Source organism: Eschrichtius robustus, chromosome 1 (genome assembly GCF_028021215.1).
Source record: "Eschrichtius robustus isolate mEscRob2 chromosome 1, mEscRob2.pri, whole genome shotgun sequence".
Taxonomy (NCBI): Eukaryota; Metazoa; Chordata; class Mammalia; order Artiodactyla; family Eschrichtiidae; genus Eschrichtius; species Eschrichtius robustus.
In genome coordinates this window covers 88627774-88640502 of record NC_090824.1, presented here as the reverse complement: position 1 = coordinate 88640502, position 12729 = coordinate 88627774, and the positions used below count along the sequence as shown (strand labels likewise).

The following is a 12729-nucleotide window of genomic DNA, read 5'->3' as shown; positions in this document are numbered from 1 at the left end:
ATGTGTCTATTTTCCTTTTTTGATAATATGCTTATTGCTCTCTCTTTATTCATCAGTTTTACAAATTATTAACTTTTATTATGCTAAACAAAGATTTTGCTCACTTATAGCACCCACACCTCCCTAGAGCCTCCCAGTTTAGTTATATCCCAATTTTAAAAGATTTTATTTTTATACAATTTTTAAAGGTTACTTTCCACTTGCGGGTATCACAAAATTGTTGGCTGTATTCCCCATGTTGTACAATACATCCTTGAGCCTGTATTACACCCAATAGTTTGTACCTCCCACTGCCTCACCCCTATATTCCCCCCACCACTGGTAACCACTAGTTTGTTCTCTATATCTGTGAGTCGGCTTCTTTTTTGTTATATTCACTCATTTGTTGTATTTTTTAGATTCCACATATAAGTGATATCCTACAGTATTTCTCTTTCTCTGTCTGACTTATTTCACTTAGCATAATGTCCTCCAAGTCCATCCATGTTGCTGCAAATGGCAAAACTTCATTCTTTTTTATGGATGAGTAGTATTCCATTGTATATATATACACCCCATCTTCTTTATCCCTTCATCTGCTGATGAACACTTAGGTTGTTTCCATGTCTTGGCTATTGTAAATAATGCCGCTATGAACATTGGGGTGCATGTATGTTTTCAAATTAGTGTTTTTGGTTTTTTTGGGGGGGAAGTTATATCCCAATTTTTGGTTAAGACAGGATTCAGGCTATATGTGATTATGGCTATGTAACCATTGCTCCTTGTTGGGCCAGTAAGATTGTTTCTTTTCTTGCCCAACTTTTTGTTTTTCATAGAATTGATAATTGCCTCATCTTACTAGCTTTGTTTTCCTTTCATTTGTGACGAAGCCTTCCCACATTTTTCCCTCAATGTAGTTTTTCACATGCTTACATCTATCCTGATAATCTGTGCTGCATCTTTGTCCTGAAGCCATCTTCCTTGGAGCCCTCTATCCTCCTGTTCCAATACAGGCTGGTGGTATCAAGCTGGAAGCTACAAGGGAAAAGCTCGGGAGGCTCACAATTGTGTGCAGACTCATTTTTCAGTCCATTACCAAACCTCTGCCCTCTTCTATATCTTATATTCCCAACCCTAGAGCCTCTCTTGTTGGATTTATCCAGAGAATATGTCTTCTGTCCTCCGTGGGAGTGGGGAGGGATAACTTGGAGGCTTACTTCTTCACATACAGACCTCCAGCCTATCCCTCTATTTCCAGCTCCTCACTTTCCTCAGTATCTAGCACCTTTAATTCCTAAACCTTTATTTTCATTTTGTGTTTCTTTCTTTGTTCTGTTTTTTCTAATCTGCTTTCTTTCTGTCAGTATTTCCCACTGCTTTTCTTTTTTTTTTTTGGCTGCATTGGGTCTTCATTGCTGCACACGGGCTTTCTCTAGTTGCGGCGAGCTGGGGCTACTCTCTTCATTGCGGTGCGCGAGCTTCTCATTTGCGGCGGCTTCTCTTGTTGCAGAGCAGCACAGGCTCTAGGTACGTGGGCTTCAGTAGTTGTGGTGCATGGGCACAGTAGTTGTGGCTCACGGGCTCTAGAGCACAGGCTCAGTAGTTCTGGCACACGGGGTTAGTTGCTCTGTGGCATGTGGGATCTTCCCGGACCAGGGATTGAACCCGTGTCCCCCACACTGGCAGGTGGATTCTTAACCACTGCACCGCCAGGGAAGTCCCTCCCACTGCTTTTCTTTAACTTTAAATTATTTAAATGTTTAACCTTCATCTGTGGTCAGATATTTTCAGATATAACATTATGTCTTAAGGTAGCAAATATTTTTTAAGAGTCTTAAAGGTTTTTTTGTCCTTTGGCCTACTTCTCAGGGCTGTTTCTGGGAATCTACCCTAAATAGTTCAAAACATGAAGAAAAATTTCCATGAGAACCTATTCATTTTGGCATCATTTATAGTGGTGAAAAATCAGAAGCCACTTAGTTAACAGTAGCAGACATTACAGTACATTTGATAGATCTTATGTGACTGTCAAAATCGATGACAAATGCAGCATAGAAAAATGTTTGAAAGTTTATGAAAAGAAGAAGTGGGATATAGATTTGAATGCATATTTTTAGAGTGTTATACATCTTTTATATGAAAAAACGGAAGGGGGTGTTGTGTGGCATGATGCAGTGATTCACTGAAGAGATGGATGACAGCCGTCCACGTGCCTGGCTCTGTTCTAGTGGTTGCTTCAGTTACGAGTGGTGAATCTGACATAACCTCTTCTCTCACAGAGTTTACAGTCTAGCGGAGAATTATTTTCCAAACTTCTACAATGTGTCTATTCAATTTTTACAGTTAAAGAGGTAGATTGGGATTGACTATTTCAGGTGTCAAATTTTGGCAAACAACGTGAAAGATCTGAGAATGGGTGCCTGGTAGGCCTGGTAATTGTAGCTGTATCAATAGTTAGCTCCTGAAATGACAAAGATGGCATCTGACTGTCCTGTGGCTGGCTGTCTAGACCTATTTGGATCTGTTCTTGCCTTCATTCTTTGATTCAGTAGATTATCCAGCTGTACGGCCTCCGTGACTTTTATGATCAGAAACAACCTAGAATACTTATAATTGTATAAAATTGATCAAAATGACAGTATTTCACATCCTACCATTTGTGCCAGTGTATTTGTTGCCTGTTTTAAACTGCTAGAGGACAGGGATCTTCCCTTATGAGTAATTTTATGTAACACCCAAGACAATCATGCGTAGTATGGAGCTCAGAGAAATAGCGTTTTGTGTTATCGAGAGTGAAATATTGTTCATTTCCCTTAAACCTATAATCCCTGGATTTTAGAATGCCACAGGTGAGACATAAAACATTAAAGAAAAAAAAAAGCTAAAGGTTAAACTACTAGCTTGTCCTTTTCTTTCCTTTTGAAAATCACAGTGATAGTGTTTTTGTGTTTTGGTTTTTTTTACTTAAGGTAAATTTAAACCTGTTTTCCCTGAGAATCAAGGAGTGCCTATTGTTTACTTTAAAGATGAGGCTGTTACATATTTTTCACATGCCTTTCTTGATCCTCAGACCCCCTTCCCTAGTTCTTTCTTATGTGTGTCTGGATGGTCTGTTGTAGGTGGCCACAAATAGCCGAGTTTACTTATTTGACATTTTCCTTCTGGGAAGTCGTGCTTTCAGCAATGGACTTCGGATGGTATTAGAAGACAAGAGAATTTTGAAGGTGAGTGTGTAAGTTGATTCGTCTGCTGGTAAGAATAACAGCCAGGTTCTAATAACTCTGTCTCTGTCTTCTGATTCCTTAGGTTATCCATGATTGTCGTTGGCTTTCTGATTGCCTCTTTCATCAGTATGGAATTTTGCTGAATAATGTCTTTGACACCCAGGTACATGCATGCAGGGAAACACTGGAATCAATGCAGTGTATATAGCTCCTGTAGAAAATAGGCCTTGTCTGATGAATGATTGAAAGTCTTCTTGTGTGTGCCTCATTCCTGCCCACTTCTCATGTAAGATGTTTGTACAATATGTGAGAACATTTGGTGCACTGAAGAAGTACTGGAGAAAAGTTACTTATAATTATTTAGGGTTTTTTCCCTTCACTTTGCTCCAGAAATTTTCAAATAAGAAGCAAGCTCCATACTCTGTAGCATTCAGAAACTCAAACAATTTTGGGGTCATTTGGAAATCTGACATGGATTCTTACTGTGAGGTGGACAGTCATGTCTATGCCTTTACCACATATGTATCAGTTAAGGCTAATGGCTAATTGGCATCTAGCTCAGGGATGCAGGTTGCCCTAGATGTTCCCCCAAAGCCTATTCTGGCCCCAGATAGCCTGAAGATAAGAGGTTTTTCTCTGATCTAAAGGACCTAGAGAAATGAGAAATTCCTAGATTATACTAGATCTGGGTTTCTGGTTTGGCTGTGAGAGCCATAAACCCACTAGTTTTCATTATGTATTCTTTAAGTTCTTCTAGTCTTCTAGGTTAATGCCATGAAAGGGAGATCTTGAATATATAAACCTAGAGCCTTTGGAGAGGGGTTAAAATAATGAGTTAGCCAATTATTTTTTAACAGAAATTCCTAAAAGTTCAACTTTATGTTATTGTATGTGGTTCTAGTTTGCTCTTTATGTATCTGCTTATAATGAACTTTGTGCCACTTCTCTTGTTTACATGTTCCTTTGGGTCTTCTTTCAAGAGCATTCACTATATAGAGATTGCTTCTATGCTTACTCCAAAATGTAAGAAAATTGCTCATTGTTCCCTTGAGGCCATCAGGCTTCTTGATTAGACCTCGTATGTATTGTCTAATGAAGACATTGGCATATCTTTCCATATTTTTCTTTTCAGATTTTCATAGTACAAGAAGCAGGAATTCAGAATTATTTCAATTTGTCTTCGTTTAACACAGTGTATTAGTTTCCTATTGCTGTTGTAACTAATCACCACAAATTTTGTGGCTTAAAACATAAATTTACTCTCTTACAGTTCTGGAGGTCAGACGTCTGAAATCATTTTCACTGGGTGAAAGTCAAGGTGTCAGCAGGGCTGGTTTCTTCTGGAGGCTCTGAGAGGACAGTCTGTTACCTTGCCTTTTCATCTTTCACCTGTGTTCTTTGGCTTGTGGCTCCTTCCATCTTCAGAGTGCACCAGTCTCTGCTTTCATCATCACATCACCTTCTCTTCTGACTGTAGTAAAATCTCCCTCTGCCTCATCTCGTAAGAATACTTGTGATTACATTTAGAGCCCATCTGAATAATTCAAGTTAATCTCCCTATCTCAATATCCTTAACTAATCACAGCAGCAAAGTCCATTTTGCCATTTAAGATAACATTCACAGGTCCAGGAATTAGCATGTGGATATATTTGGGGGCCGTTATTTAGCCTACCACACACAGACAAATAATGATTTCAGTTCTTAATTTTATTAGCTTTCCTTACCAAAACTTTACCAGAGTTGCTAATAAGTAGAAGTAATTGTTTAATTTTATCTTCCTTTCCCCATTCCTTGAAGGCACCAAAGAGCAATAAATAACCATAAGGCAGGCAAATAAAAGAAGTGGAAAAGAAAATAGACAGGGACACATTAAAGTTGGGTGATCCTTTTTCTTTTTCTTTTTTTTTTTTTTTTTCGAATTTTTCAGAATAAGATAACCTAACAACTTTAAATTTTCTAATGGCATTGTCTATCATGTGGGTCCTTGGGAAAAATGGTATTTAAAGATGTTTCTCTAAATGTATTTCTGCTATTTCTGTCATGAGATAACTCTCTGTATATATCCTACAGACTGGTCTGTTTGTCTTTTTTTAATGCCACAGGTAGCAGATGTCCTTCAATTTTCCATGGAAACAGGCGGTTTTCTTCCAAACTGCATTAGTACTTTACAGGAGAGTTTAATCAAACACCTTAAAATAGCCCCTAAACATCTCTCCTTTCTGGAAGAGAGACAAAAACGGATTCGGGTGAGTATTAACCTATGCCCCATATAACATTAATATTTTCAAGTGTCTTGTGAGTGGGATTATCAGCATATTATATAGAGAAATGACAGCTGCTGTGTAAGCGTATGAACATTGCCAAAATCTTAGTTGTTCCAAATGGGAACAGTTTGTTTGTGGTCTCAAGTGGAAAAAAGCCAGCATCCAGATTTGTTGGTTATCAATTAAAAAGTACTCTGAAATAAATTTTCAAGTTGGACAAGTGGGGATTTTATTGGGAATTTGGATTAAGGCAGTGGAACAAAAATCATGCCAGTTATTTCTCCCAAAGTAAGATAGATTTTCTTCAGCTTCTAATAGCCTTGCCTGCAAACTTAGGTCATGACTGTATTGGCTGCAATTTTGGCCATATAATCTAATCAGTCCTGCTGCCTCCAGTTTTTTTTTTAAACATCAAGTCATGTTTTTTTAATGATTTTTTTTCCTCCATATTTTAAATTTATTTATTTATTTATTTATGTTTGGTTGTGTTGTGTCTTCGTTTCTGTGAGGGCTTTCTCTAGTTGTGGCAAGCGGGGGCCACTCTTCATCACGGTGCGTGGGCCTCTCTCTATCGTGGCGTCTCTTGTTGCGGAGCACAGGCTCCAGACGCGCAGGCTCAGTAGTTGTGGCTCACGGGCCTAGTTGCTCTGCGGCATGTGGGATCTTCCCAGACCAGGGCTCGAACCCGTGTCCCCTGCATTAGCAGGCAGACTCTCAACCACTGCACCACCAGGGAAGCCCCTGCCTCCAGTTTTGAATGAGAAGCCCTAATCTCTCTCTCTTTCTCTCTTCTTCCCTCCCTCCCTCCCTCCCCACATCTTTCCCCCATCACATACACACACTCACTGTATACACACAATAAGTGTGTGTATGTACATGTGTGTATATTCTCAGAAGGCTAGCCATAGTGTGAGAGTAGAAGGTAATAATTGAAGAAAATGACAGTAATGGTGATTTAAGTGAAGCAGCACTTACATAAACCATTATTTTCTTTAAAGGTTTGCTTACTATTCAGAGAAAATTGTTTTGGTGTCTCTAGGAAAACCCAGAACTATGGTTCACACGACCTCTTTCACCCTCTTTGCTAAAAATTTTGGCCCTGGAAGCTACCTACCTGCTCCCCCTTCGCTTGGTACTCCTAGATGAAATGATGTCTGATCTAACTACCCTGGTGGACGGGTACCTAAACACCTACCGAGAAGGGTCTGCAGACTGGCTGGGAGGCGTGGAGGTAGGTGCCACTCTCTGTGGCTGTGTTTTCAGGACCTCTGCGTCCTCGTGGGGGCCACAGTGATACCCACTCTTCACAGCTGCACCAAATTTCTTTCAACAGACTTGATGATAAATATTCTTGAAGCGGCTATAGCTTGGGCTTAATTCAGCTCCTTAAGCACTTTTTTACAATATATATATATTTTTTATGATCACTGACATTTATTTCGTATGATGCAACTGGTGATGTGCATTTCAATAAAACTAAAAGTTGATGTGCTAGAAGTCCTAACTCTTTTCTTAAATATTGTACCAATTTTCTCACAATACTGTTATGTTTCCAGTAAATATATCTTTCAAAGAAAGGATAAATTTCATTAGTTATTTTTATGAAGCCAGCACAATATAAGAAAACTTACATTGTTGGCAAACTATTGCATTAGGCCAAATCTGGCCCATGGCCTATTTTTGTAAAGCTCACAAGCTAAGAATGATTTTTACAGTCTTAAAGGATTGTTAAAATATGCAAAAGCCATGTTTGTGGCTTACAAAGCCTAAAATATTTACTATTTGACTCCTTACATTAAAAGTTCATAGGCTACTGCTGTAAACAATTCTCATTTAGGAATACTGATGCAAAATCCTAAATAAAATAATAGCATTTTTGGTACAAACTCCACTTAGATGTGTTATACTTTTCTATTAATGTGTCTCTGGATTCTAGTTACAAGCATGGTTTAATATTATATTAATACTTATTAATATTTAATATTATATTAAATTCTGTATTTTATTAGGGCCAAGAAAGTCTTATGATTATCTCATAAATGCTGAAAAAGTTATTTTGTAACTTTTTAATATTTTGCTCTCACTGTTTAACAAGAAAAGAGCAATGTAAAAATCCTTTCATAGTTTGTTTGATTGGAGAATTTTAATGTTTTTCATTTATCACTGTAAAGCCAAGGACAATTTTTTAACTTTTTAATATTTTGCTCTCACTGTTTATTGCTGAAAAAAATTTGATAATATTCTATATACATTATTGATTAAAGTTGGAATAGGTACTTTAACATGATAAAACATATATCTCAGGCAAGAAGACTACCTAATATTTGATTGGGAACATCAATATCAAGAAATATACAGAAATGGTGACTATCACCACTACTTTAGTAGTTTCTGAAGCTATTAGCCAGTGAGGTTAGAAAAAAAAGATGAACTATAAAAACTGAACAGGAGGAATAGGAATGATGACTTGCCTGTGATATACCTGAATACTGAAGAGAATCAATTAAAAAAGACTGCCACAAACAAAAAGGCAGTTTAGTAAAATGGGTACAAATATAACATAAAACTTAATAGCTTTCCTATATCCCTATACACAACTACAGAATATTATGGGGGGGAAAATTCATTTATAATTGTAACAAAAAATAGATTATCTAGAAATAAACCTAACAAGAAATGTGAAATATAGAGATGAAAAAAATGTTAAAGTATTACTGAACGGCGTAAAAGAGGACTTAAATGAATGGAGACACTAAGTATTTTTGGCAATCAGTTATTCCTAAATTAACTTTTTTAAAAAAATTAATTTATTTATTATTTATTTTTTTGGTTGCATTGGGTCTTTGTTGCTGTGCGTGGGCTTTCTCTAGTTGCAGTGAGCAGGGGCTACGCTTCGTTGCGGTGCGGTGGCTTCTCTTGTTGTGGAGCACAGGCTCTAGGTGCGCGGGCTTCAGTAGTTGTGGCTCGTGGGCTCTGGAGCGCAGGCTCAGTAGTTGTGGCACACGGGCTTAATTGCTCTGCGGCATGTGGGATCTTCCCGGGTCAGGGCTCGAACCCGTGTCCCCTGCATTGGCAGGCGGGTTCTTAATCACTGCGCCACCAGGGAAGCCCCCTAAATTAACTTTTAAATTTAACTTTCTTCTAAGAAAAATGCTAAAGCCATAATTACTTTGGCAAACTGCGATTATAGTGTTTATAGAGATAAATAAGCATAAATAAGAATAGTCCTGTCAGATATTAAAATATATTATATGTCTGCACTAAATATGAGTGGTACATGTATAGGCAGATCGATGGAATAGAGAACCCAGAAATAGATCTCATATATATCAGTAATGGTTGGGATAAAGGTAAGATTTCCAATCAATGAGAAAAAGATAAGTATTTAGTAAATGGCCTCAGGCAATTGACTAACCATTGTGGGGGAGGAGAATCAGAGTTGGATTGTTATCTCTTTCCGATACACTAAAATAAATCCCATGGATCAAGTATTTATGTAAGAACTAGAATTATAAAAGTATTGGAAAAAAAGTACTGGGACTTCCCTGGTGGTCCAGTGGCTAAGACTCCGCACTCCCAAAGCAGGGGGCCTGGGTTCCATCCCTGGTCAGGGAACTAGATCCCACATGCGGCAATGAAGATCCCATGTGCTGCAACTAAGACCCAGCGCAGCTAAATACATAAGTAAATAAATAAATATTTTTTTAAAGTATTAAAAGAAAATTATGTCACATTAGGGAATGTGTCCCCTCCCCCAACTTTACTGAGGAATAGTTGACAAAATTAATTGTGTGTATATTTAAAGTGTACATCGTGATGATTTGATATACATTGTGGAATGATTATCAAGATCAAGATAACTAACATCCATCGCCTCATAGCTAACTTTTTTTTATGTAGTGAGAATGCTTAAGATCTACTCTCAGAAACTTTCAGGTATACAATACTGAACTATTAACTACAGTAACCATGCTGTGCATTAGATCCTCAGAACTTATTCTTCTTATAACTGAAAGTTTGTACCCTCTGACCTACATGTCCCCGTTTTCCTCTCCCTCAGCCCCTGGGAACCACCATTCTATTCTCTGTTTTTATGAAATCAGATTTTTGTTTTTGTTTTTGTTTTTTAAGATTTCATATATAAGTGATACTGTGCAGTATTTGTCTTTGTCTGGCTTATTTCACTTAGCATAATACCCTCCAGGTTCAAACATACTGTTGCAGATGGCAGGACTGCCTTCTTTTTTATGGCTGAAAAATATTCTGTTGTACAGAATATTGTATTGTATAGTGTATATACACCACATCTTTATCCATTTATCTGTTGATAGACACAGGTTGTTTACATATTGTGACTATTGTGAATTATGATGCAGTGAACAAGGGAATGTACGTATCTCTTTGCGATCCTGTTTTCATATGCTTCAGATATGTACCCAGACGTGGGATTGCTGGACCATATAATAGTTCTATTTTTAATTTTTTGAGGAACATCCACATTGTTTTCCACTGTTTTACATGGGAATGTAAATTGCATCAATTTACATTCCCATCAACAGCATATAAGTGTTCCCTTTTCTCCACATTCTCACCAACACTTGTTATCTGTCTTTTTGATAATAGCCATCTTAACAGGTGTTAGTAACACCTCATTGTGGTTCTGATTTGCATTTCCCTGATAACTAGTGACTTCGAGCACCTTTTCATGTACCTGTTGGCCATCTAAATATCTTTGGAAAATTATCTATTCAGGTCCTTTGCTCACTTTTAAATTAAGAGTATTTGCTTTTTTGCTATTGAGTTGTATGAGGGAATGCTTTTCTGTGCAACACAGAAATACTCAGAACTCATAAAAGATGAACAAATATGACTTTAAAAATTTTGTATGGCGAAAATACTGTGAACAAAGTCAAAGGGCAAGCAACCTAGGAAAAATTATTTGCCTCATGTAACAAAGAGGAATTTTCTTAATATATTCTTTATTGTAGCATTTATGTAATGACAAAATACTGAAGACAACCCAAATATCCATCCACAAGGGTTTGGTTAAACAAACTATGGTATATCCATACAGCCATTAAAATTGCCAATATGGAAAAATCTCCAAGACAGATTTTTTAGTTGGAAAAAATCAAGAAGAAGAAGACTATATGATATTATGTAACCATTTGTATAAAATAATTTTAGAAAGCGTTATCAAAGTAAAAAGTTGGGGGAAAATAAAAATTGAAAAATGTATTCCAGTGAATACATAAATATTACTAAGGGATCATATATGCAAAGACTGTCTCTGGAGGCTACAGAAGAAGCTGCTTTTTAGAGGATGCACCTGCTAAGGCAGTTGGGGCGAGGTTGGAATGGACCCTTATTTTTCATTGTATAATCTTTATACATACACACATGCACAACATACACACAAAATTGGATTCAAAATATTTAAATTACTTGAAAAATAGTACTACTATAGTTGAAGACACTAGAGGGTGCTATAAGAACACATTTGAATAGACCCTTGCTTGCCAAATACTAAGTGTAGTAGAAGTGATTTTAAAGTGATTTTAAGGACCATATTCAGAAGTTTAGTTATAGTAGACTTGTGTTCATTTTCTTTTCTTAGCGTACATGTATGGAGCTCCCAGAGGAACTGCTTCAACTCAAGGACTTCCAGAGACAGCGCAGAGAGAGAGCTGCAAAAGAATACAGAGTAAATGCGCAGGGACTTCTAATAAGGACAGTACTACATCCAAAGAAATCTATGACAGAGACAGCAGGGAAAGAGGGAAAAGTAAGAGGTTTCTTACTCTGTAAAAATTCTAGGCTAGATAAAGCTCCAAATTTTACATCTCACAAGGATGTAAGTTTGCTAAAAGAAGAATCTAAGAGTAAGCAAACCACAGCGGAACCTCAACATCTACCTCCCATAAAGGAAGAAGTCAGTGAAGATTCCAGTAACAAACAAATTTGCCCTGAGTCAGAGGGGTTTAAGGACCAGAGAATAACTCAAAAAGCATACCTCAAGATACCTAAACAAGAGTTTCAGACAAATTTATCTTTGAAAGAGGAGATAGAACAGTTACTGATGGTGGAAAACAAGGAAGATCTAAAATGTACAAAACAAGATGTTTTAGTGTCTCCTTCCCTTCCTCAGGAAACCAGAGTGTCTCCAAGTGACATTTTTCATCCTTTTAGAAAAGCTGTGCTTCCCACACTTCCTCCCTGCCCAGCTTTGGAGAAGACTGATTCCTGGATAAATCCAGATTCTCCCAATCTGCCTTAGAGATCTGCAGTTTGTTCTTGAGGCCAATAAAGGTGGCTTATTTCCTCTGCCATCAAGGCCTTCCTCAGTGCTTAAGTTTCTTGTGTTGTAAATTAGTCACAGGCTTTGGGGGAAATTATATCCTTTTGCTTACTCCTATATTCTTGGAATTTGATTAGGATGGGAATGAATAAGTTAAATAATGGAAGAAGTAAATGTTCTGATTATGTCACTGTGTAGAAATGTTCCCTGTGGCCAGACTGAATTATTTCTCATAATTTGGGTTTAAAGGATTTGAAGAAGGGAACAATTTTGGATTTAGTGTCTGGAAGAATCTATACTTTAAATTTTTTGTTGTTTTTTCTGGTTTGAAGGGTGTTGGTAAAACTCTTAGCCATAACTTTAAAAATATTAGTACCTGACAAATTTACCTGTACTTTTTCCCTTTTTAGAATATTAACTTTGTCAATTATACCTCAATAAAGATGAAAAATATTAACTTTATTTTTGAATTTTAAATGTTTGGTCTGTCTTATGTCATAGACAAATAATAGTTTATGTTATTACAGGAATCAATATCCCAGTTTTAATTTCTTTTCATTCCATTTACTTTTAGAGAGTTTTGTCCATTTCCCTAACAAAGCAAGGCCTTCTTTAGAGTATGTCTATTATGTAAACTTGAAGTTTGATTCCACTCTTGTTTGCCTGGAGTTGGTATGCCTTCTTAGGGTGAAAGGAAGGTAGCCTGTACTGAGCTCTTTTTATGTTGAATACTTGCAAGTTGCTCATTCTTTTGTGTATAATAACCAGTAAACCTGTTTGGTATTAGGTTATCTCTCACTTTTGTTCATTGGGTCAGGGTAGGAATAAATTGGAATGTGTCTGGATTTCTAGGTCTAGAATCCAGTGAGAAATCTGTAACTTTTTTTTTTTTTTTTTTTTTTTTTTTTTTTTTTTTTTTTGCGGCGCTGCACGGCCTGTGGGATCCTAGTTCCCTGACCAGGG

The 12729-nt window shown here is 37.1% G+C and overlaps 1 protein-coding gene across 3 annotated transcripts in view; it reads left to right on the top strand.

Annotated features, from left to right (window-relative positions):
* The window catches only part of EXD1 (exonuclease 3'-5' domain containing 1), a 34009-nt gene extending 21888 nt beyond the window's left edge, over positions 1-12121 (top strand). For all 3 annotated transcript variants that reach the window (XM_068549573.1, XM_068549581.1, XM_068549590.1), the window contains 5 exons: positions 3099-3203; positions 3286-3366; positions 5307-5450; positions 6508-6699; positions 11086-12121. In XM_068549573.1, coding sequence (XP_068405674.1) covers positions 3099-3203; positions 3286-3366; positions 5307-5450; positions 6508-6699; positions 11086-11745 — 1182 coding nt within the window. In that variant the 3' untranslated portion in view covers positions 11746-12121. The remainder of the gene's footprint in view (positions 1-3098; positions 3204-3285; positions 3367-5306; positions 5451-6507; positions 6700-11085) is intronic.
* The last annotated feature ends 608 nt before the right edge of the window (positions 12122-12729 follow it).